The 27,533-nt window shown below is 36.6% G+C and overlaps 2 protein-coding genes across 3 annotated transcripts in view; one reads left to right on the forward strand and one right to left on the reverse strand.

Annotated features, from left to right (window-relative positions):
* The window catches only part of LOC125226346 (dual specificity testis-specific protein kinase 1), a 133,013-nt gene extending 110,190 nt beyond the window's left edge, over positions 1-22,823 (reverse strand). Inside the window, 1 exon segment of the mRNA XM_048130306.1 lies at positions 22,098-22,823. Within this exon segment, the coding sequence (XP_047986263.1) occupies positions 22,098-22,457 (360 nt within the window). The 5' untranslated portion in view covers positions 22,458-22,823.
* A 1,237-nt stretch (positions 22,824-24,060) lies between these two features.
* On the forward strand, positions 24,061-26,840 carry LOC125226551. 2 transcript variants are annotated; one of them, XM_048130545.1, is made up of 3 exons: positions 24,061-24,145; positions 24,600-24,761; positions 25,589-26,840. In XM_048130545.1, the coding sequence occupies exons 2-3, from the start codon at positions 24,657-24,659 to the stop codon at positions 26,597-26,599; spliced, it is 1,116 nt and encodes a 371-aa protein (XP_047986502.1). In that variant the 5' UTR covers positions 24,061-24,145; positions 24,600-24,656; the 3' UTR covers positions 26,600-26,840. The 2 variants fall into 2 exon arrangements, with proteins under 2 accessions (XP_047986502.1, XP_047986501.1); XM_048130544.1 differs by lacking the exon at positions 24,061-24,145 and adding an exon at positions 24,152-24,297.
* Positions 26,841-27,533: the final 693 nt, after the last annotated feature.

The following is a 27,533-nucleotide window of genomic DNA, read 5'->3' on the forward strand; positions in this document are numbered from 1 at the left end:
TAGTGCAGAATTATATTGCTTTGTTTCATGTTCATGTAAGATAACCTCTCATTCAATACCTATAAGAAAGTAATGCTTATAACAGTTATAACAAATTGAAAACTGCTTACTGTAGAAACTTTCTTCCACATTTCACGGCGTCAAGTAGTGTAGCACTTACTAAAACTTATTAGAGAGAGTACTCCGTTATGAAGCGTGGAGCAAATTTAAAATGATGACATTTCGTTTACTTAGCAAGTTGTTAATGTGGCTTGAATATATTTCACACCTCCAACGCTTCTGGTGTTTCGGGTGCCCATGGGCGGCAGTGATCGCTTACCATCAGGCGACCTGTCTGCTCCTATCTCATAAAAAAAAATAAGTCATTACGTTAAATGAGGATCTCCAAAAGAGTGTCGTGTGGGGCAAACTTTTTTCATTGAGGGCGAAAATTGGAAGGAAGGAATTGATTTAGAGGACGCATGCGATTTTAGTTTACTGTTGAGGTTAGATTAATTTTCAAAAATGCATTTTCACTACCGTCTATGGGGCCTTATGCTGCCCATATGACACACTATTTTGAAGGACCGGCGAAGGGCCGGTTCCACGCCGGTTCAGATCCTTTCGCGGCTGTACTTTGCTCACTACTCTTCTAAAAGCATGATGGGGAAAAGGCACCACTTTTAGAGTGGTGCCAAACATATTCAGCCAGCAACATCAGGTTTCTTGATTCCTGGGAGTCCAATCCTACTATACAAGACAAGGATGAAAAATAAAAACTACGGTGTAACAAATAGGTATACAACGCTTCTTATAGAGATCCTCATCTACGCCTTTGTGTTTAGTACGTTGCTTCGACTAAACATAGTCCACTAATGAACATGACATTCACAAGCGTTGGGACTGCTGTCAACTAAAACATAATTAGAATTACGTGATCAGATTAGTTCAAAGGCAATAATTGTACTTTCCAGCTACCTAGCTTCCAAGAAAGTTACACCACACCAGCAAAATGGGATCAAAAACAGTTAATTTAGATGTCATCTCGCACAATGGCTCTGCAATTGGTAATTAATGGTTGATGATGGCCCATTGTGCGGCCCTCCCACGGGCCGCCGCGGATCTCACAAAGAAACTTTGAAAGTAAACTTAGTGATAAAAATATTAGAGACTGTACCATGAGTTTTTGTCGTCAAATTACATTACCAGATAATGTGAACGTCATGAAAAATGACATTCATTCTATGAAGGAAGTGAAAAATCAGTTATTAGAACTAAAAAATCTTACATTTTTTGCGACGTTTTTGCTAACGACCGGTCTGTCCCGGTACCGACTAGGCCAGACCGGTCATCTGTTACTCGATAAAATAAACGTCGCAAAGACTGCTTGCTCCGGCGATGGATCTGAGTTCAAATCCCGGTAAGGGCATTTATTTGATGATGAACACAAATATTTGTTCCTGAGTCAACACCCATGACTACCCTCTTCTATGTGTGTATATATGTATTTATCTATAGATTTGGTTAGTGTCGGGCTGGGTTGATCTGTGTGAAGTGTCCCCAATATTTATACATTTTTAACGTATTCTAAAACGGCGCAAACACACTGTAGACGCTTGGTTGTGCTGCTATGGAAAGGTGCAGTATTAACAATGTCTGGACCGAATTGAAAAGGTGACTCTATCCTTTTTAGATGGTTGAAAGCACGTACGTTCTCTATAATGAGGTTGTTTTGACGGTTCTACAAGTAGGAATAACTTGCGGACCGAGCGAATTTCAAAACGAACATAAAGGTGCGTGCAATATTTTCTGCCAGACTTATTAATCTTATTACTACCTCAACTCGCAGAAGTGCGTACTGTACACAAATAACGACGCTGACTTGAAGTGGGCAAAGGGAAACATATAACATAAGGGAATCGCGTATATGAACATTTCATACGGGCGAAAAATATGATAACAAGATTCGAATTAAAAAAAAACTGACCGCTTTGAGCTTCATAGTAGATGCTTGGATGCCAAAACGTTCGGTTAGCGAAATCACGCAGAATTCAGGAGATCCTATTAGGTGAATAATTAGAATTTAGGGAGATACTGTTACACAAGCTAATTATGAACATATTCACATATTATATCGCACTCAAAGTATAATTATAGCTCTATTTGATAAGCTATCATATAGGTACCTATATTTTAGAAATGTGGTCCTAAAGGTTTGACCGCGTGGCTTGCCGCATTCCATCAAACTAAAGTCCACAAACCTTGCTTGTAATCAGTAACAAGCAGCAATATCGTGCACTTGGACCGCTACAAGTTGATTGAATTAAAGCACCAAAGGGCCCCTCGCTCGTTTGACAGGATCTATGTGCTGTGCACACATCAATTTAAGTAATTGAAGGCACCATTGACCGCTAAAGAGCCAGAGAAAAATATTTCGACTAAATTGGCGTAAGTAAACTTATATTGGACGTATCCTGATTTGAAAAGAGGGTAAGGAAAGGGGTCGTACCCTCGTCTCGACGAAATGAAACCATGATTTTTTGGTAATTCCTTGCCGGCGGCCATATTTCCGAGCTCATATAACCCGGCAACCTTTAAATCTAGGGTAAACAGGCATCTTCTGAGCTCACTCACTCACACCATGGTAAGCCACATCTTTGCCTTTGGCTAGTCTGTGGCCAAGAGTACCCAACTAACAAAAATTAGTCTTATAAAGGCAATTATACTTGTAAGAATCATATTCAAAGCTTTAATAAGGGCAATAGCTCTTGTACACGTTTTGTGATCATCAGATATAAGGGAGTAAAACTCATAACGGCGAAACAGGGTGCTGTTTTAAAAGTTTATTGTGCTTTTCGTAGTGATTTATGTGTACATCATCATCAAGTCATCCATTTTGCAAGTTAGTAAACGGTAAGTTAACTTTTACATATTACAATTATTTGCTTATTTATTATGAAAACTGTGTGGGAATCCAATTTCATGGTGAAATGTGATATAAAATGTGTTGTATTATTAATGCGCCCTTGTATTTCAACGGTTTTGTACTAAAAATGCGGTTAATTAATTTTGACATGTCTTGAGCAAGGCTGTTATAAGAGTAAAAGCAGTAAGCACATCATTTACAAATACTCTATAAGAGTAAAAACTTTATAATAGCCACCGGTGTTACTTATGATTCGCCATTTTATATATCTTTAGGGTTCCTTCTCACAATTAGTGAAATCCCGAACCTTAACATCTAGTTAAATATTTGTAACGGATACCAGTTAAAAATTCATAACGTTATCGTTAGAGAGCAGATTTCAGGTAGCGATTTAAATATTAATATGAATATGACTCGCATACAATATTTATTATTTTTTCTACACACGAAAAAACGTATGGGAACATAAAAGTAAAACCCTTTTTGGATGCTTTTGTGAATATTGGGCAAAAATTATAATGATAATAAATAAAAATAAAAAAAGTATTTATTTATACTTATTTTAATATTTCTTCTGCGCATTGCACAGTAAAAACTTCTATTACGGCTCAAAGAATATAAAAATGAAAATAATTCGCTTCTTATATATATTTAAATTAAAAATCCATTATTTAGAATAACATACTTTTTTTTAAGTGTAGTTTGTTGAAAAAATAACATTAATTTAATCTAATTATTCAGTGAAGTTTGTGGTGTGCGATGTAGGTAATAATAATAGATTATAAACCACATGACATGTATTTAAAAAATTGCACTAGTCATATCCATATTAATATTTAAATCGCTACCTGAAATCCGCTGTCTAGTTATCATGTACTTGGCGCAAACCTTTGAAATTGCATTTTTGTTCGAAAGACCGTTCTTTTTAAACCGGTATTTTGGGGAACGCTTTGATAAAGGTTTGGTTCGATTAACCGGCATAGAACAAAATAAAACCGTGTAGTCCGCAGCATGTCAGGTAATACTGATATTTTCAATATTTCATTAGGAAGTTATACCTAGAATTTTCAATTTAAAACAAACTTGTGCTTCGGAATATTTAATCTTCTGGTGCCTTATTTTATTACTTCCTATTGATTTATTGTAAATGCTAAGTCAAATACTCTATTTGATATTTATTATTATGGTTATTATTGTTACAGAATCTGTGGATGAGATACATAGTCAGCCGTTTTTAGTGACGTGAAGATGACAACTCTTCTCCTCCTCTTAGTAAGTAAGTGCTATTGAAAACCACAGACGATTTCAGTACCGCCATCACAATGGACTTTGTGTCGATAACTATAAACAGCCTAGCCTAAGACTTCAAATTAATTTTTTTTTTTATTACAGATGAACTACAAAACGGCACATATTCTGATGGAGAAAATCAGTCACAATCATTACTTACACCCAAAAATAAGCCCGGAGTGGTGGATCAAAAAACATGCAAAATGGAAGAGGACGCAGGAAATAGTTTAGGTTGTAAGAAAATCACACCAAGCAAAGATGGCGCTGATAATTCAAAACAAGAAAACGAAAATCAATATATCTTTTGTGAATTTGATGAAGACCTCGATAAAAGAAACTACTTATTATTTTGGAAATTTACTGATAGGTTAATTACAATTTCTACCACCGTGTAGGCGCTCTGAAGAATATATTAATATTTTGAAGTATGTAGACTCATTGAAACAGCAACATCGTGAGCAATAGAATTGAAAATATTAATTTTATAAAGTTACTTGTATCGGTTTGGTTTCGTTGCACATAAATAAATATCTTAAAAACAGTGAGTTTGTCTTTATTTGTCCTCAATTTTAATCTGTCTTAGTCCCAAAAGGACTACATATAAAATCGGTTTCTTCTTAAAATAGCCGAACATTGTATTCACTTATTCAGATCGTCCAAAATTCACAATGATAATCCGCAATAAAATATTTTTTTTTTATTTCAGACCAAAGTCCATAAAGTAAGGAATACACTTTTGGAACTTATTCTAATAAAGTTAATCTTAAAAATTAATATTAGTAGGTACTGATGGATAAAAAAACTGAGTGCCTTGGTAATAGTCTCTTATACGCTCAGTTATGTATAATTGGCCACCTCCGAGTGCATGCTAGTCTGGTATAACCGGTGGATACTCTATTTAATAATGTAAACATTGTAAAACATGGAAACAATGGACCAGTTACATTTGCCCTCCAGTCGAGATCTGCCCCGCGGCCCCGCTGTATATACCTTAACATTTTTCACCGCAGAGCTACAGACACCTTAAATAAGAACAAAAAATATAATTATTAAGCTAAATCCAAACTCAATTCATCATTTAACGATATACCTGTATTACTGTCACTGCTGCTTGCCTGCATATTCTTATAATTATTCCATAATGGCATCCTCTACGGAACCACTAATCGATAAGTTGGGATCAGATTGTTCACATTCGCTGGATTTTCAAAATGACGAATCAAGTTTTATAAAAATTTTAATACGACACTTTCAAGAATAATGCCTTTATAATTATTGTATAAGAGAAAATGTATTGCTTTAATTCTTTTAAACACTTTATAAAATGCTATAATTTGTTTGCTGGATAGACGTTTTATAATATGCTCCTATGAGGCATAAAGCATCATAGTTATCTTATGCATTACTTTTATAAGAATAATTGGCCATAATAAAAGCTTTTATAGTGCTTTGAATATTATACAGCGAAAAGGCATTTTAAATGGCTTCTATAAGAATGTAAGCCCATAATAAAAAAAATAATCAACAGGTTGTGCCAAACTGCCCGAATCGAAAGATAAAACCGACGTAACTCTTTCACATTGTAATAGCTGCGTAAATAGTAAAGTTACGCACTACCTGAATACAAATCTAATGAAGATAAGAAATCATCTACATACATAAACGATTGCCGTAATAGTTTCCGTGTTTCACCGCAATGGGGAAAATGGTACCTACTCTATGAATGGCATGTGAAAAACAACATACTTTCACCTGAATCGAGATTTCCATCCATTGCTTTCCAATAAGTCGTGGCGCTATTCTTCTACCTGTGGAGGTACTTGTAGGATTACGGTACAGATAATTTGTTAGACGTGCGAGAAAATAGCCAAGAACATTCCGATCTCATGAAACTAAACGTGTATTTACATTACTTCTCTTAACTCGGTTGTTTCAATATTATGAGAATGTTTCCAATAAATCTAATTGAAAAGCTACTTTAAACGGTTTAATGTAGTCTAGAGAAAATTATTATACAGATATGGTTTTGTTATATAAACTAACGTCTAACAATGCATTTAGGAACCTCAATCACCACTGGTCAATGTTTAGGTTTCCACTCAGGGTGAATAACCTTAAGAACCGATTACTTGTGGCTTCAGAAGGCCAATCAATGATGTATGTACATTTAAAGATATTACCTACACTTTATAATATTTTTTTCGAGTAGTTAAATTACTGCTTCGTTTGATGTAATACCGCGGAGTGGAATACAGTACGATTTTCCTTAAAAATAAAATACACTTCCTTACAAGGGTAACCAAGTGTTTTCATATTTTTTTCAATGTTTTTAGGCTTTCCGAATTATGTCGTAGTTGACGTTGACCATTAAAAATCGTCTTAAGACGCTACAGGAGCGAAAATGCTAAAATGGAAAGGAACCCTCCTTTCAATTTGGGAATTCTAGTTTAATATACTAGTGTTATTCGAAAAATTCTAGGTTTATCGAAAAAAAAAAGAACAACTCAGTTAAAAGATATTGCGGATAAATGTTTAAAATCGAGGTTCCGCTCCCGACTGTTTCCTTCTTCAAAACTTAATCAATCGTAACGAAATTTGAGAATCTGAATAACAATGAAATAATCTATGCCGGACCGTTTAGTTTTTTTGGCTAATTGTCACCAATTTTGAATACCACTCCTTTTTAAGGCCATAATCAATAAGGCCGTTTTTGGAAATTTTTGATGGGCTCTAGCGTCTTTAAAAATAAGAATATCAAAAAAATCAAAACGGTCCAACACAGATAAAAATAATAATAATCTGTGTTGAAAAAATCATTGCTTTATCTTCAAAACCCAGGAAATAGTCGGGAACGTTTGTATGGAGAATTGACCCCTCCTGTAGCGTCTTAAATTAGTTTTTCAGTATTTTCGTATTTGGCATCAATAAGTATGTAAGAAATGTTGGGATAGATAGAGAACCGCATCACAATATTCTATCGAATTCAACTCAAGTGAAGGCAATTATGTTTATTGACAGAATTACTAGTAACATGCACTAAATTATAATAATTATGTTAGCAGCATACCAAATAACTAGCCCCGACGGACCAGTACGCATTCTGATGTAAATAAGGATATTAACGTACGTGATGGACATAAGAGAAGTCTATTTACATGAAAATGTAAAGGAATTTACTTATTCTAGCAAGTAACGATAATTTCGTTGTGAGTAATCTATTAAATATTCAAACTCGGAATCTCCATTGCTCGGTAATGTAAGGAATATTTTGTGAGTAATTAAATCGTGGGATGAAAAACAAATAATGTACCGAAGCACGTCAGTATATTGTGTGTCTGACTCGGTCGCAACAAAGTAAAGACGATTTAATTTTCTTTTGTGGAGTCTTGGACGAAAACGGGCTCGACGATTAAGAAATCGTTTAGGCTTTTTTAGGAATGATTATTGACATTGGAAAAGAAGACGTACTCCCTGAATACGAGGGTCATGCCAAAAGAAATTAGATACTCAAAATTTACATACTTTATTCTTTATTACAGCTATCTATTTTTTCGAAGTATTCACCGTGAACACGTATACACTTTTCCATCCGTCTAAACCACTTAGAAAATACCGATGACCACTCTTCTTTAGACACCTCAGAAATTTCATAATTATACGCAGCCAGGGCGTCTTCTTTGTTCTCAAATCTCTTTCCTTTTAATTTTTCTTTAATTTTAGGAAAAAGGTAAAAATCACAGGGGGCTAGGTCAGGGGAATATGGGGGTGGGGCAGAATAGTCACGTTTTTTGAGCTGAAATAGTCAAGTGTTCTAGCGGAAGTGTGCGGGGCAGCGTTGTCGTGGTGCCAGAGCAGGTGCCGGGTTCCTGACTTCGGCCGCTTGTCACACCAAGCTGACAGTACTCTTGGGGCACAAACTGTCACATACCATTCTGAATTAACTGTCTTTTGATCTTCTAGCACTATTGTAGCAATATGTCCCGTCTTGCAGAAAAATGAGGCAACCATTTGTTTTTGTGTACTTCGGGTTCGGCGACATTTTGTTGGCGTCGGTTCATCTACAAAACACCATACTGTGGACTGTCGCTTTGTTTCGGGATCGTAGTTATATAGCCATGTTTCGTCACCTGTAACTATATCATATACGTTTTTTTTCTCGCCTGCGTCGAATTTATCTATCATAAATTTGCACCAATCCATGCGACGGGGTTTCTATAAATCGGTGAGCTTGTGCGGCACCCATCTTGAAAAACGCTTATGAAGAGACAGTTTACTATGAATTATAGTTTGCAATGCTGCTGATCCAAAGCCCAGTTTACGTTCGAGCTCTACATATGTAATTCGTCGGTTCGCACGAATATTTTTTTCCACAGCCTGTACATTTTCTTCAGTGACTGCGGTTGGCGGCCGTCCGGTCTTCGCCTCATCTTTAAAGCTCTCCCGTCCTCTTTTAAATTCAGTAAACCAATTAAAAACAGTTGCACGTGAACACGCAGACTCTCCAAAAGTCGAGACTAAAAGTTCAAAACACTCTTGAGGTTTTAAACCTTTTTTAAAGTCATAATATATCATAATACGAAAATCACGTCCAGTAAGCTCCATTGTTGCGGAAAATTCCCGCCAAAATTATTTAGAAAAAAAATAATTAAAAAAAGAATCCTAAGAATTTCCAAGTGTTCCATTTTTAAATTTATAAGCAAATAACCTACCTTTACAATGGTGTATAACTGGCCAGTATCGATCAAATGACCATGGAGTATCTAACTTCTTTTGGCATGACCCTCGTAGAGGGCGCCCGAAATCGGGACTACAATGTTTTTAGCTTTAGTTTATTTTTAACTGACCGTATTTCTACCCGCTTATAAAATCAACGTTTTTAACCAGCAAATGTAGACTTAGGTAAGGTCCACAAACCCGCATCGCACGCATTGGAAGCATCACACATTGGAATGCAATATCAGTGGATGAAATGCGATGCGATTTGTCCGATGCGTAGAATACGGACATGGGGACGCCTAGCTTTTGCCGTCAATTTTTGAGAAAATGCATTTATGGTTTAGCTTTAGGTACAACAGCACCTAAGAACAGCACCTTAACTACCTTTATTGTGCAAGCTCAATTAAATGGCGATATTCCCTGCCACTTTAGTTAAACAAGACATAGGTACGTAATAACCCATTTGATTTATCTATAGAGGCAATGAATCACATTCTATGATTTTCTAAATTTATGCAGCTCAATTTGTATGTTAATATGATATCAAGCTTGGCACATGAGGTAAACGTCTCCTTTCAGCACATGTAATGACAACGCAGCGGAGATTGGAGCGCTCCATGGAGCGAGAAATCGCAGGAGCCAAGTGGAACGCGGCCAGCGCTGTTAATCATTTCGTGTTATCGAATACGTCAAATTATGTTGAACCCACCATGTTACATTTTGTATTACTTATTTCCATAAGCACAGACGGATGCTTTACAATACTAAACTGTGGAATGAAGTGTCGCTCGCGGTACTACTAGCTACACCAAAACGTCTTCTAATTCTAACCGTCCAGAAAAAGAGTACCATCTTAAAGACTGGCAACACAGACAGTCGCCATCAAATATATATAGAACGGTGACAACCATCAAAAATAAAGACTTGGCTCAAAGGTCTAGTTACCAGGCCATAAAATTACAAAAAAAAAAACAAATATATTGGAACTGTCAAAGCTCTCACAAATATTGGAACACCTCTATTGTCAAGACGTTAGAGTGCGTGTTGCGTGTTATTTGCATTGGCGATGATAAATGCTTAATATGAGATGATTCGGCAGTTCCTTAGCCACTAAAAAAATAACAAAATTTTCGTATGAGTCCTTTTTATAACAGACACCGTCCACATATCCACATAAAGGAATTCATCAGCCCGTTTTGATTTTCTAAAGTCCTTACTATATCATTAGGATTACTTGTTTAATAACCCCATCAAAAAGATCCGGACATAATCCAAACAGGTTATTAATCCACCAATCTTAAAAACTCAATTAATCTCTGACATTTCGCACCTTGCACACACCTCAACCCTTAAGCTTACTACGTATTCAATAAAGTTTATATTCAAGTGTGTTTGTCCAATTTGGTCCGCAGCGGCACCCCTTTGCAATTTAATCAGGTTTTTGGGTTAATGTGACGTGATATTGGTTGACCTTGCACTGAAGGCTTGCACCTTATCGTTGTTTTTATTATGTCATGTCGCGTGTACGCAGTGCGAATGTTGATAGTGAACTCACGTAGAACTATTTGGAAGCATTTACTGAATCACTACTTGATATGGAACAAATACGTTACCTACCTTATTGTTTCGACTGGAATTTTTTTATTGAAATATTCTAATAAATTGGAATCTTGAATCATTAGAATTAAAACACCACGATGCTTAGAAATAGCGAAAAACCATCCCCCCTAAAGGGGCCCACAAAATAACATTAGCCGGATGATATCGTCATATTCGGTTCTGCTTTTTGCGAATAACTAACAGTCCGATGTCGTCCGGCGAACTAGTATACGTAGTTCTGAATTTCTGAGTGTACATAAATGAAGAATATGTTGGAAAATATTTGCTATCAACGCAATTCTTGTTAGTTAGCTAAGTTGGCCGAACTGCGGGTTCAAATTCCATTGTCGCGAATTTGAATCTCGTCTTAAACAGTAAATACATTTCCTTCTTTCTAACTACCTATACAAAAAATAACCAATACCCGCTCATGGCAAGCCACTCATGAGACGGAAGGATGAAGTCTGCCAACAAGCTGACGAGAACTGGATGCAGATGGCAATGAACCGAGAGGCGTGGAGGAATGAAGAAGAGGCCTATGTCCGAAGGCAGGCGCTTTAAAAGCTCCTATAGATAGATACAATTTGTATCTCTCCTTCCTTTTTTAGGGTTCCGTAGTCAACTAGGAACCCTTATAGTTTCGCCATATCTGTCTGTCCGTCCGTCCGTCCGTCCGCGGATAATCTCAGTAACCGTTAGCACTAGAAAGCTGAAATTTGGTACCAATATGTATATCAATCACGCCAACAAAATGCAAAAATAAAAAATGGAAAAAAATGTTTTATTAGGGTACCCCCCCTACATGTAAAGTGGGGCCTGATATTTTTTTCCTTCCAACCCCAACATGTGATATATTGTTGGATAGGTATTTAAAAATGAATAAGGGTTTACTAAGATCGTTTTTTTGATAATATTAATATTTTCGGAAATATTTTAGGAAAAAAAGTGCGTCCCCCCCCTCTAACTTTTGAACCATACGTTTAAAAAATATGAAAAAAATCACAAAAGTAGAACTTTATAAAGACTTTCTAGGAAAATTATTTTGAACTTGATAGGTTCAGTAGTTTTTGAGAAAAATACGAAAAACTACGGAACCCTACACTGAGCGTAGCCCGACACGCTCTTGGCCGGTTTTTACTCAATAACACTAAACATACCTCGCCTCCCTAGCAACATGTGTATATGAACAGTAAACAGTAGGCAACTACGATAATTATACGATTTATAAACCGCTCAAGTCTCGGTCCGCAAGGTTGTGTGATTCACTTGAGTCACTTCCTTGCGGGGAAACTTCCTCGCATATTTACCTGGCTGGGAAGGTTGACACTTGGCAGCATTGTTTTGATGCTTGAGATTGTGTTATTGTGATTTTTCCTTCCTATTTGCCGAATTTGGGACTTGATGTACACATCGTTGCCATCAGGTAGCGATGACAATAATATGGATACTTAGGTACACAGGGTGTTTGGTACATGACCTGACAATTTTTTTGGGGGGTTTGTGGTGTCATTTCCTTTTTTTCTTTGGAACCTCGGCCCTAGGAGCCACGGTTCCGGAGATACGATTTTACTGTATACATTTTTGAAATTGTTTACTTGATGATTACTTAATAGAAATTTTAACGTATGTAAACCATCACCAATTTAATTCTTAATAAACTAAACAATTCAAACTCTGGGGAAGTTTAATAATTATAACTGTAATGTACAAAATGGCTCCACGCCTGCGTCTGTGTAATTTATTTATTAGCTGCAAAATCCTGTTTAAAAAAAAACTTAGCTATATCATAAAAACTATCGAGTTATAGAATTAGAAACCGATACTACCATAATTGCTTCAAGGGCTTTACGTTCAAATAGAAACTATTGGATACATCAAATCGAACTGTAAGATGTTAAATGATCACAATATTTAAAACAACTCATAAAGTCCGCCCTTAAAACGTACTTTTCTAACTTTTTCTCATCGTCATCTTAATGTTCCCTGATGTTCAAGAATTGGCACAAGATGACGTCCGTCCCATAATACCTAAACAAATGTCTTATAAAGGATTCTTAATCACCATCATCATCAAACAGCGATAGTACGTTCCAAAAAAACTCATTCTGAGTTCAAACACACGCGCCGTCTCTGTCACTCCGAAAGTCCGAACTCAAAATGTAGCCTAGCATAGCGAAGTCCGAACTACGTTAACTTCGAACGCTACCGCATAGTGTAAACACTACTTCCCGCAGTATACTTCAAACAGCCGAAAGCGAATGTAAACCATACCCAGAATGAATGAATGAGAGGATGTGCTAAATGAATGATCGTACTACGATGGATGTCCGGGGGAAGTCAGTAAACATTGTTGAAATATGCGGATTCATTGATCCTGTCAAGTCATATTCATGTATAAGACCATCAGATGAGACTCTCCTCGAGTGTACTCCATACATATCGTAAGAAAAGGCAGATAGTAAAGTTTTTATGTAATGTTTTGATAGTAGTCTCATTTAATCAACAAATTTGCAGGATAACTTCGTCAGGTGACTAGGGCAGTTGGCTTTCGCATTGAAGTAATGCGAAAGCCAACTGCCCTAGACAAAGCCCCGCAAAGCGGGGCTTCGTCGACTCAGAAAACGAGAAAAATATTTTCAAGTTTCACGATATTTCTAGGAATGTCACGTTCTGCTTGAACTCACGATCGGCCGTCGACAGACACATAAATAACCCAATATAAAAAAACAAGCTTTGCAAACATTAATTTTGTAATAAGACGCTTAAAACTTAATGCTACTTATTAGGATTTAATCCTAAATACACACTACCAGCGTTTCAAACTAGGTCTATATATTTAAAAGGGTTTTCCCCAGATAATGTTATGTTGTGAGGAGAGTAACGAAGAAAGTATATGAAAAAAGAGTGGAAGGGTCAGTTAGAAGTGGAAGACCTAGGCGAACTTTTGTTCAAATCGGGGAAATATTGCAAAAAGGCCAGGTCAGAAGTACTCGAAACCGACGAGCGTGTATGAGAAACGTTATGAAAGGGTGTGAAGCGAAAGTGATTTGTCAGGATCGTAGTAAATGGAAATCCGTGATCTCTGCCTACCCCTCTGGGAAACAGGCGTGATTGTATGTATGTAACTATGTATGTATCTATGTATGTATCTTCACATGTCTTTCAATTTGTTTGCTAAATGGTTTAAGAGGGCTTTCGTGTTAAAAATAGTGAAATCGCAACCGAGCGCTCGATCATACCGTGTGTGGTATCAAATTAAAGGGCTTTGCGAGTAGTTTATAAATATATATCACATTATAGGACTTTTTCTACTTGGTCTAACAAAATATGAGAAAATGTCCAAAAGTGGTAATAATTGTACCGGTGAAGGCTCGTTTTCAAAAAATTGGCAAAAATCAATAATAGCAATTTATAATCACTAAGGCATAACAGCAATTTAAGTAAACGTTGCAGATTAATTTAGTACAAAACTTACTTCTATGTGATGTAGATTTTTAAAGAAATTGTCACTTAATTTTAGGTAATTTCTGAAAAAAATTGAATTCGCCTTAGGCTAGTTTACTCTTTTTCAAAAACTTAAAATAAAAATCTAGTCTGAAATGATTGTGGTACAGGATATACGAATTATAAATTTACCCGTTTTAATATTCAAAATTGTCCAAATTTTACAAATAAGATCGACTGATTCAGCTCTATACGTGCGTTTTTCTAAACGTGCATTAGAGAAAAATTCATAATTAATTTAGTGAGTTAGTTTTCAAAAATCCAGTCTTATAAAAATTGAGATAATAAGATGCTCTAACTGAAACTTGAATTAAATAAATCTATTGGATAACGGAAAGTGTAGTATTTCACCGACTAAAACTATCAATTTTACATTCTTTTGACGTTTTTTTTGAAAGCAGCCTTACGTCAAAACCCGATCGGATTGACTTAAGCGACCTTCTCTAATAATGTCTGAGATTGGGTTGTGTATAATCCGCTTACAGTATATTACGTATATTTATCCTTTGCCCGGCCTACGTTGAAGACAGAAGGGTTGTTATTTAAGCAGTGTTTAAAACTCTTGCCATGTCGAAGTTTTGGACTAAACGTGGCTAAATTAACACACAGAATGTCGGTATAGCAAAATTCGTTTTCGTTTTGACGAGTTGTATAAAACTACCTCTTGTTTCTGATGAGTAAAATAAGGAACAACAGATCAAATGTAAAAGCCTAGCCCTATTAAACCAGATAATCATAGTTTACCTGACTGTAGCCTTAAAGACTGAAGCTCTGATCTAGCTATTAACTTTCTAACGAACAACGTCAGCGGAAACCCCCGGGACACGAGGCAAATATTGTAAAACTTAATATTCGAACACCCGAGGCGCCCCATTAAAAACACGGTGGATTAATCAAATTCCAGCCGTCTGGCTCTGAATAGGCCGACTCTGACACAGCGATTTAATAAAATCTTGGAAAATCCTTTCAACTGAACGTCTTTACTATAGTAGGAAAGTACGTGGAACGATTGAAATCAGAAAACATCGATAATTTCAATCAAAATGAAGGGCAAGGCTTTTCATCTTCGTGGAATTCGATGATTAGCAAGAGTTGTGCTCTGAAGAAGTGTGTGTGTCTGTTTGTTTGTCCGTCTTTCACGGCAAAACGGAGCGACGAATTGACGTGATTTTTTAAGTGGAGATTGTTGAAGGGATGGAGAATGACATAGGCTACTTTTTGTCTCTTTCTCACACGAGCGAAGCCGCGGGCAAAAGCTAGTATGGGGCTGTCCATAAATTACGTCATCGATTTTTTCAGATTTTAGACCCCCCCCCCCCTATAATCATCCTATCGTCATATCTTAATGACCCCCCCTTCTCCCAAAATTGACGTCATTACCAGTTTGACAAAATAAAACATTGCAGATTTGAGAAAAATAGGGTATTATATGATTAAAACACTTGGTTATAGAATCATCTTTTATTATTTTTACTTTGGCAATAATCATTGATATAATATAACTACTTATAATATAACATAAATACATAGTATAAAACAAAGTCGCTTTCGCTGTCTGTCCCTATGTATGCTTAGATCTTTAAAACTACGCAACGGATTTTGATGCGGTTTTTTTAAATAGATAGACTGATTCTTAAAGAAGGTTTATATGTATAATACATTTAAGTACCACGGGCGAAGCCGGGGCGGGCAGCTAGTATTATATGTAATATTATTGTTAGAGTATTTTATCTGTAGTTATTACTGTATTTGTGTACATCTATGTTGCATTCCTTATGTATGTTTATTATGAGTTATTTTAGTATTGTATGCGCCTTAGCCGCCTCTCACATTTGCAGTCTCACTTACTAGGTGTGCTGGAAGAAATTTCTTTTTAGAAATAATCTTTTTGTACGTGAAAAATAAACTATAAATAAATAAATAAGAATGACGTCAATTTCGAAACACCCCCCCCCATCTATCATTTACCGTCATCCGCAGACCAAACCCCCCCCCCCCTAATTTAGAATGACGTAATTTATGGACGGCCCCTATCAAAATAAATAAGAAACATGCCAAACTGGATAAACTTCTAGCCATTTCTTAGTATTCACTACGAAGTTGTGCCTTTATGCAAGAATTTGTCAGGCAAGGAGCGCTTAACGTAACTTTATGTGGTCGCTTTAAAGCTGAAATGCAGACCACTAGCTCAAAGCCACCGAGACTTGAAATCTAGAGCTGAGGGTGATCTTAGTAGACGACCGGAATTTAAAGTACTTTTACTTAGCAGGTGGGGTAGGTGGAGTATAAGGCAGCGTCCCCACTTAGGCGTCGCGTGTCTCGCGGCGCGCAACGGACGTCTCCGCCACGCCGCCTTGGGGCGCGTCTTACGTCCTTCCTATACAAAATGTACTGAGGAGACGTTTTTTGAATTACATTCAGGCGGCGTGGCGGAGACGTCCGTTGCGTGCCGCAAGACATGCGTCTTATGAGTGTGGATGGTCCCTAAGCAAGCTGGATAAGAAGCAGGATGTTACCACTGACGTCGCGACTAAAACATTTCCCACTAATCCCGATCCTGGACTTGTCTCATCCAGAAGTGTCTCATGATTTATCGGATATTCATCAAACGAGCCAACGGACAGTAGGCCCTTCCGAAGCGGCCACCAATCTGTCAACATTTTGGTCCATCTGGCCTCACTCCGCCTGGCAACATGTCCTACTCAATTCTATGCTAGGTATATAACATACTATATTTTAAGGCTTCTGTAGCGATTGGAATCCAGTTCCATGAACGACGAATAGCCATGCCATGAGTACAGAAAGGAAAACGTTGAATGGACAGTCTGAAGTGGGAACAGTGGATCGTGAGGGGAACAAGGAAAAGTCCTGTGCCGTGCATACTTAAATAGTTCCCAACTCGCCATGTCCGGTGAAGATCACGATGCATTATGTGGGCATTTAAACTGTCAACATGGTTGGTAGTTTTATTTCATGGTTCTCAAAAACTTATGTTTAAGTATGGAATTCAAGTTTCAAAATTAGTTTACCATCATGCAAACACCTAAGCTTTTCTTCTGTGATAATATTTGGTACGGTTATAAAAATTTTATACCAAAAATCGCTCGTATGAATACGCTTACGCGTCGTCGTCGCTTACGCTGAACGCATGCGTACACCTGTTCATACTAACGGGTGATGTTTGATCGGCGAAAACCGATTCCGCGTAGATTTGTTTGTATTATTTGCCTACAAAACTAAGTACCTACTAAATATAAATAAGTACTGAAAGTAAAATTTTGGTTCAAACGCTGTTTGTTTACAAAATAACTCAACGGGTATTCTTTACCATCTTGTTTACTAATTAACTCTAATTAGAAACAAAGGGTGGGCCGACAATTGAGCACGTTTTATTTGATGGAATATAATATCCTTTGTGACCACATTTCAGTATTCACTTGTAAATAATTCGTGTAAACAATACGTAACAAGTCGACGCTGACGTGAGGTATTGTTTTTGAGATAATAGAGAGATCTTTAACATGTACGTAATGTGAAATGAGAAAAAAACGACATTGAAGAAAACGGAAATATGATATTGATATGACTAGAGTAAGCGCGAGTTTCACAGTGAGACGCATATTTGCTGTTGGACATAGGGAGTTTCTGTACTTTTCTTTTCTGTAATAAAAAGAAATCCATGAAATCAAACCTCGATCTGTTCAGGACGAGTTCTCTCAAATGTGATTAATTTACATCATAAAAAGTTATCACCGGATAACAGGACATTTTTCATACAACTTTTTTAAAAAGATTTTTAAGTGGTTTCCACCTCACTACTAGTCTAGTAGTAGGCCCTTGTGCTAGTACTGACACTAAAGCCTCCGCCACACATAAAGCGTTTTGATAGCGTAGTGTTAGCGGAGCGCAATTATAGCGGTGCGCCGGACGAACACTGGCGTTCCACTCGCAATCCGCTCTCGTTAGTTCCCGCCGGTGTCCGCTGAGCGCAACGCCAGCAGCGTTCGTCCGACGCACCGCTATCATTGCGCTCCGCTAACGCTTCGCCTACGCTCTCAAAACGCGCATGTGTGGCCGAGCTTTAAGTTATCATCATTTCATACAAACAAACTCTCGAGAAGAAGCTATTAACATAGACACATACTTTTTTATAATCTTCAAAAACAAAATAACTAAAAAAAGGTTAAGTACGGCATATAAACTTGGTAGTCTTTATAATATCTCCGTGTTTATGGCGAGGTTGCTCCTCGACCTTGCACTGCTGTTATGACAGATGTTTTTCCACCTCGGTTGATTTTAATTGAAGATACGACACGATGTTACAGATAAGGTTACTTGAGATTTACAGAACTACAATGAGACTCGTGGCAGAACTTTAAAAATATACCTACGGAAGGTACTTAACCTCTGCAAATTTTATTCAAGTTAGTTTTTAATCTAACTATACTGAAAAAATACTTTCTCAAAGAAATATATTTTAGCTACGTTTCGTAACGTCTTACCCAATACTTAAACATAATTAGGTTGAAAAATATCACAATTTCATAATATTAATATCTCTTAAAAATACCTAAAATACTAATAAGAAATGCACTCCTTCTCGAGTCTTGAGCTTTCCGTGGGACTCGGTCAATCTGTGTAGGAATGTCCTATAATGACATTTGGAATACACGTACCACCTATTCTGATCTTTTATTTTTTGTATTTTAATACGCAGATGTAATGTGTTTAGTACAGTCACCGACATAAATAAGTAATGATATCTGTACCTTGTCATATTAATGTTTTATTTGAAATGTCATACGAAATTGTCAAACGGTTAAAGGTGACAAGGTACAGAAATCATCACTTATTTATGCCGGTGGCTGTATATCTACATATCTATGTGATGGTCAGATGTATTTTGTATTATATCACAGAAAAGTGCTAAATATCTAATTTCCTAAAGCCATTTCCATTCAAAGCCATGATAATATATATTCCTATCCTATCCTACTGGATATTTATCAATGTCAACGACAGTCGCAATAATCGACTTTGCTTGCCCTTCAAGAAAGGTTTGTGAATTTAGGTAAGCTTAATATGTTTATTGCGAAAACATGTTTACAAGTTAAAATTTTTACAAGCGTATACTAGTTGTTTTGGTAGTTTTATTAAGGTCTAGACACTAAAGCACGCAAAACGCACCTTAGAAACCCTTGCCTACAGTTATACAATAATAGTTATTTGTTATACAAGGGGGCAAAGTTGTATTTTAACGCCGAGTGTGGAATTGAAAAACGAGCAAGTGAAAGGATTCTATAGTTGAACCACGAGCGAAGCGAGTGGTTCGAGAATAGAATTCTGAACTTGCGAGTTTTTTAACACACGAGAAGTAAAATACATTTGCACCCGAGTGTAACACAAAACTTTTCCCCTCACTATAGCGAGGAAAGTACAACGCAAAAAATGCGTTTATCACTGCTTCCAGTAGTTCCACAGGTGGTAAATCATCTTTATTACTAGATTCACCTACTTTTATCAATTTTAAAGCAGTTAATTTGACTTTATTCAAGGTCAAATTACTTTACCCACTAGTGGATAAAATGCGTTTTTACCCGCTGGTGTTAAAGGACAAAACACGTGTTTCCGAGCTAGTGAGGGGAAAAATTCTTTAAATTCTATTCTATTATATTCTATTCCTATCCTGTGTCACAATGGCACCAAACGAAATTCCATGTTCGCGGTAGGCCCTCACTCCATGGAGGTCCATATTTTTAAGATTGCGGTTAGGTAAGAGAGCAGAATCGGGATGAGTGCTAATTCTTACATATTCGAAACGGAGCATTCCAAAAGTGTTGCTCATAATCATAACTGCTCATAAACATATATGATTAACATACCTACTTTTGATTTTTTGATGGTAGAATACTAAGTTTTTTTTTATATTACTTTCCTGTATTCCCCTGTACTTCCTGTATAGTTAATATTGAAAATATTGTTGTATTTTTAAGGTTTAAGTTATTCTTGAAGACTAGGCCGGATATTCTGTTGATTCGTTAGGTACAACTGGTACAAGGCAATGGTAAGTGAATGGAAAAATGATGTATTTTTTCCTAGACTTGAAACAGGTACCTACCTATTCATTAACATAATTACAGAAAAAACTATGACACTCGACCCTATGACACCTTAGCTGATAAGTTATTAACGTCACAAAAGAATTGAATAATTGACGCACAATTACCTACTCTTAAAGTAAAAAAAAACACAAACTCATGAATTACTTAGTAACAAAGTTAAGGCTGGTAGATATTATAATATTTTGTTCTCATTTGCATTCAATAGTAATTAGCAATATCTATCAAATCTAGAATATACGACACATGGAGAATGACAACAATCAGGATATAATAACGTAAATAAATTTTGAAAAAAAAAAAAAACCTGCCATAGTGGACAGATTTCCATAAAACATGGCTAAGAACACTCCCGACTAATTAAGCTTTCATTTAAAAAAAACTAAATCTAAATCGGTTCATCCGTTCGAGACGAAACAGAAAAGACAGAAAGACCCCATCGTTTTTGCGTCGGTGGTAACCAACCAACGGCATATTTAGAGACTGTCAAAATATGTAAATAAAAAAAAATTTATGGACAGGGACAAGTCACATACGTAACACAGAGACACAGGTTCAGTCATAAGTTCATCAATTAAAAATAAAAAAAAATTCACAAATCCATAATTATCAAGTACAGTTAATTTTCCTTACTCATAGTAAATATTTATCAAGCATAGGTCTTTAACAATCTAATAAGTCCGCTAAATGATGTCAGAGTAAAGGCATGCCTTTCTTTACATCACTTGTGTTAACAAGTTTTGTGTGACGAATTCTTTTGTTAAGTGACTACCTATTTTGCAAAATATTAGAGGTGGGGTTAATGGTAGAATGTGATATTCTGTGTTAAATTTTTTGTATGTATGAATGTGATTTCCAATGATTTTTATTCCACCTTTTCTCTTTTTTATCCTAATAACCTCCATGGAGCATTTGCGGGCACGTCAGATGAAGGTTCACGAATAATTCAAATACTTTTATAATTATAAATTGGCTTACTCTTTGCCACAGACTAGCCAAAGGCAATTTACGCAGAGATACAGGTTGCTGCAGATTACATAGGATACTGAATTCACCTGCAATTTTTTTTATATATTTAGTAAGTCAGTCAATACCATGGTAGGTATGGACACAATTTGGCTGCTTTCCGAAAAAATATTGAAAAACAAAATCATAAAAAGACAATAAAGTTCAAAACCTGAGCCAATTTTTGGTTCCCGTGTGTTTAATTATCTGTCAACAAAGTCAATGTGACATTGTGGTAATATGGGATAAAAATATCACAGCCTGTAATACATAATGCACAATATGCATAATATGCAATCTACAGTACATATTATTTAAATCAATCTTTCTGTAGCAAAATTTCAAAAGATAATTCCTGATGTTACAGGCATCCATAAGCAATGAAGACTGTCTACCTTCATTGCTTCATGCCTTATGGGAATTTAGATATGCCATTTGAAGACAAAAAAATGGGGTGGTCAACTTTACAAGCATTACATATTTGGCTGTTAAAGCATGCAAAAGAAAAATATGATTGCCACTTAATATTATAGTACTCCACAAGTCCACAGTACACCATAATATATCTCAATGATAGCTTCAACTTCAAGTTTCTCTTCAATCAGATGTTCTCAAACCTTTTTGTAATACCTTCCTGTAATAATAATCCCATACTGAGACATTCACATAAACTCTGACTAGATAAAAAAAAAAATTTAAAAATTTAAAAATTTCAAAATTTTCTTGCAGCTTTGTAACATCTTAAGCAATATAATAATAGCAAAAAAATAGGATATTTTTCTTATTAGTATTTTTCCAACAGTAACACAAAATTTAAAATGGTTGGCTGAATTGTTAAGACTGACCGTTAATCTCTCATATTCACCAAAAAAATACCAACCAGATTGTAAACAATGCCCCTACAATTTGATGTAGAGCCCATCAAATAATTTACAGCATGGTACAAGCAGGTTACTTACTTTGAAAACTTCGGAGAAGAATCCAGAGCCAATCTTCTCCAGGATGAAGTCATCAAACGGGTACAGAGCAGCCACCGCGGTCCGGAGGGCCGTGCACGACGAGCCCGTGACCCTCCGGTCGCCCACCTTCTCACTGTCATCACTCACACTCGACTCCTTAGCACATATATCATCATCACAACACTTGGTCCTCCCGTCGAGTCCCTCACGACGCCTTCGCCAGTTAGGCCCCCTCACGAAACGGCCCGCCTTCGCAGTCTCATCCAAGTTCGTGAAGCTCTCGGCTATCTTCAGAACCTTCGTGGGCCTCCGCCGCAGACTTTTACTCTTGCACTCGTCCGCTAAACAATCTTGTTGCATTATAAATGTTGATCGTGCAAGCGCTTGCTATCCCGCCTCGAACATCGCGGATCATGTGTCCTCGACGATACACGAAAGAACTCCCAAATGTAACATTTCAGCACATACAAATTGGTGGACTTGAAACTGTGCGAAATAACATTATAATCACAAAAACTGAGTCGATTGTTGCGACTGTCACTTTCACATATTTCTACACATCCTCATATTATTGGCACGGTTGTATGTTGTTTACGTTTAATTATTATGTATTAAGTTAATATTATTAACTTGAATGTAATATGATAAATATTCTTTCAATTTAAGTCCAATTTGTAGACGACGCGCGGTGCAAAGTAAAGAAAGCAAGCAAGCAACGATACCTACTACAATCTACAACAACTACACATGACTGATATCAGTGTTGGCAGCACTCATTAATGATTTTCTTGAAGTTGGTAATATTGTCTTTCTTATGAACGCGTTCAGATTTAATATTTTGAGATATGTCGAGCTGTCGATTGATTATCAATTAAGATTAGTTATTTGCCAATTTCAATGTGTTCAATTTATCACATGCTAATTTAATTTAACATATGCAGTTTAATAAAAACAAAATAAATTTTGTAAACAGTGCGGAAAAACCAAAGACTTTTACAGGGGACAGCGCAATCACATTTTTTGCCATACTAAATTAAACCTTATCACTGAGATAGAAAGGTGATCATATCAGACTAGCGAAAACGGTCCACATGAGAGGGCATTGTTTGGGTTGGTGTCCCTCTCGCACGTGTGGCCAGTGTTAATGAGGTTACCATAGTAGTAGTATTTTTATCTGTATATTACCTGATTTTATAACTTCTTGTATTATTTTAGTGTTATATTTAAACTGGGGTTCCGATATATTTTAAAGAATTGGCAAAGCCCATGCATGGCCCAGGCATGCGCCTTTGGGCCCGGGGTACTTTTTTGTTCCTTTTGCGGTGGAGACGGCAGGCTGCTGGGGCGCGGACGCGAAGCATTTTGTGCGTGACGTGCGCCGTCGACTTAAGTTAAAGGGAGAAGACCCGCGCTCCGAATCGTTTCTGGTGGCCTAAAGGCTGGCTATAGCGATCCGACGGGGTAATGCCGCAAGCATTATGGGCACTTTAGCACCGGAGGCGGTGAGGAGCGGTATTGACTAATTACTGTTTGTAATTATTTTTAGTTAAGGCTTTTTATTGGCAAATAATTATAATGTATTTATTTTGATGCCAATAATTCAAAGATTTGTATAATTAAAAAATACCTTTAAGGGATCATCCACATATTACGTCACACCAAATTTCAGGTTTTTGGACCCCTCCCCCCCCCCTATGTCACGCTTTTTTGTATCCCTTTAACAGGGATTGTCACATTTAGTATGACCCCCCCCCCCCCCCTTACACTGTGACGTAATATATGGATGACGCCTAATTGGGTATAGTACATTTGGTAGTAACTTTGAAAATTGACTGGTATTTCCAATGCATGACAGTGATGACGTCCCTGAATAATGTTGACATGGTTGACATTGTTAGTAAGTGCGAGAGGGACACCAGCCCAAATAATGCCCTCTCATGTGGACACACTTTTTGACCAAACTACTCATTCTGGCTTAACTATAATTCTGTGGAAAAAACACGGAAAACAAACCTGTCATCTGTCATCCAACTCATTTCGAAGTATTGGTAGGTCATAATTTTGTGAATAAAACCGAAATAAAACTCTGCGAAAGAGTCTGTTTTATTATATTAATGTTAGGAAAACTTAGAAGTAACATTACAATTACGAAGCAGTACTTCAGTTAAAGTGCCGACATTCGTTTGAAAAGAAATTGCAGGTAATTTTGCATACGAAAACAAAGGCTAGAAATGTTGTCATCATATTTTTTATTGTATTGATGATATTTGTGTCTTATACTGAATATCGGGGTGTAGAGGAACAGTTATTATAAAGGATGGACAACAATACATGCATCCCACTTTTATTGCATGTCTAGTCTTGAAATTACAATTAAATGATGCAATCAACAAAATGACTCATATCGGTAATCAACAAAAACTGCCGGAAAATCCAACTCGAATCATTGTCACGTAATGTAATGACTAAATATATCCAGTAAACCAAATTTTGTATTTTTAGACGCAGACTAGCAAGCTGCTGCTGCAAGCTCTAAATAAAATCCCGGTGCTGTCAAAAATGATATTCTTCGAGGGCTTCCAGAACAATCATCTATTGCAACCCAGGCTAAGGCGGGAGGCACCCGCCCCTCAAGCTGACAATTCTGGCAGTCAGTGTGTGAAGGTAAATCAAATAAAATTTAGGAACTTTAATATCTTGATTTTTATATCTCAAAGAAATCCAGATGTGGAAATGGCATTGGATTGGACACATCCTCAGAAAACCTGATACCCACATATCCAAAATGACCCTCACCTGGAATATACCCGGAAAGCGCAAACCATGCCTGCCTGCCTAAATCGACCAAGCGTCGCTCCGTTCAGCAGGAGCCCAGGCTGTGAGCAACTGCCCAAGACCGGAGTAAATGGAGAAATATGATTCGAGCCCTACACCCCAGCAGAGGGTAACAGGATGCAAAGAAGAATATCTTGATCCATTTTTGCCATCCATCTTCTAACCACTTAGAATTTTGCCCCTAGATTTAATGTCCAGGGCATATTCATCTCCTCTAGATCTGGCTTTGCATAGAGGCTCTTATAAGAAAAAACTATTATTTGGGCCATTTTTTTTCAAAGTTGTTCACCCCACTTTTTTTGTAACATGGGTATTTTTACGCAATTAATATTCAGAATCGCGAGCTCTTTCGATCCTGATAGGAGAAAAAAAATGTCCCAAGATTTCCATAAATTTTTTTGAACCTTCAATTCCGTTACCGCCATACAAAATATATGAAAAAATGGTAACGGAATGGGAAAAATACCTTGGGACACTTTTTTTCTCGTATTAAAATTGAAAGAGCTCGCGATTCTGAGTGGAAACCACATAAAAATTTTCCAAATCCAAAAAAAAGTGGGGTGGACAACTTTGAAAAAAATGGCCCATTTATTAGAAAATTGGGTACCTACTTACTTAACTTTTTACCCTATCTTATACTTTTTTTTTAATTTCAGTTCAACATTGATGACGTATCCTCCTTACACAAACGCCAAACGACATCCGCAAAACATTTGTGTATTTACGACATCTCCACGAAACTCCAAAAGTACAGTGAATACGAAATAGGAGGCACTTTCACGGACAATGAGCCGGATCTGTGGTTCTATTTCAACACATCATACTGCCCAGGGAACAAGTGCCTCCTCAACCTTTTTGTATGTCTGAGAAAAGTTGGCAGCTTCAGCATTGGCATAAGCAAGTCCCCGGAGGTCACACATGATGTGACCGGAGTCACAGGTAACTCGCCTGGACGATCCTACTTACCATATGACTTTAAGTGGCAAGCGTTCAAGTCAAATCAACCCGATGAAAAATATTTCGTAAAGACCTATTGCTTAACACCAAAGGATCTAGAAGGCAAGATACTCTGCATCCCTATAGCGATTAAGACAGATTCTGCGAGTCCTTTTAACATGGATCTAATTAAACAAATTAAGCTTAACCATGATTTCGGTGAACTTCTTTCGAAACAAGAGAAAACTAACTTTGTAGTGGAGTCAGCTAGTCGGAAGCAATACCATGTGCATAAGATCATATTAGCTGCTCACAGTCCGCTATTACGAAACAAGGTTAAAAATGAAACAGATACATCTCTGTTCTTGGATATAAGCGATAATGATATGGAATTGCTCCTTCAATTCTTATACACAGGTACTATTAAAGATATATTGAGACAAGATTGCATTAATCTGTTAGATATTGCAGGTAAATTTGAGTTAGGTAACCTATTTTTCTTAGTACAATATGCTATCGCAGAACAAATTAATGTTGCAAACTGCATGGAGATTGCAGTTATATCGGAAAGGTACAAGTTAGAAAAACTCCAAACAACTGTTTTTCAATTTATAAAAGAGAACCCACAAGTGTATGAAACTGAGGGATGGAATAACTTGAATGATATAAATCTTACTAAGAAAATGTTTCAGTATGTAAATACTAAGAAGAGCACCTATTTTGATTATTAAAAAATAATCACAATATTGATTGATGGTTTTAAGTAACAATCAAGCATAATAGGACCATTTTCTCAAAGTTGTTCACTCCACTTTCTTTTTGGACTTGGAAAATTTTATAAGGTTCTTTCTCTTTCAATCCTAATAGGAGAAAAAAAGTGTCCCAAGGTTTTTTCCAATTCCATTACCATTTTTTCATACATTTTGTATGGCGGTAACGGAATGGAAGTTCTGAAAAATGTATGGAAATCGTGGGACATTTTTTTTCTCCTATCAGGATCGAAAGGAAAGACCTCGCGATTCGCGTAAAAAATACCCATGTTACAAAAAAAATAGGGGGGATGACTTTGAAAAAAATGGCCCAATAGTATTTTTGATAAGTTCATTCATTTATGAAACCTTAAAATTAAATGTAACAAGTTTGTTAAATCAACTTTGTCACAAAAATTTAATAATATATAGACAGTTCGATAAAAAAATGTTGTCTCTTAAAAAGTCCCAATAAATAGTTCTGATTATGATAAAATTACAAAAAGAAGGTAGAAGTTTATGTTCATCAGAAAAATAGTCAAACACATAAATGTATACATACCTACTCGTATATGTCTAGCTACCTATAGGTCTAGTCAAAGATAAAATGCAACACACTTAGGTACTAAATAGTCTAGATGTCAACCCAAATCATACAATGTACGATATCGCACGGGAGGAGGCGATAATCGCCTCGGCTTTGATGTTTGTATGTCTCCGTGTAAACAAAACACGTATGCGAGAATCGTACACGAGTTTATGCGCTCCTCAGTCGAAATTGATTCTCTTTATCTAGTTTTTTTTTTTCCTATCATGGCTTTTACTCCTTGCTATTTTGAGCCAGGTGGATTCTGCCAATTCTAGTTAATTAGCAACTAAGCACGCAAGTTGACAGGCAAAACTCGCATGAAAATCG

This window comes from Leguminivora glycinivorella, chromosome 5, assembly GCF_023078275.1.
Source record: "Leguminivora glycinivorella isolate SPB_JAAS2020 chromosome 5, LegGlyc_1.1, whole genome shotgun sequence".
NCBI lineage: Eukaryota > Metazoa > Arthropoda > Insecta > Lepidoptera > Tortricidae > Leguminivora > Leguminivora glycinivorella.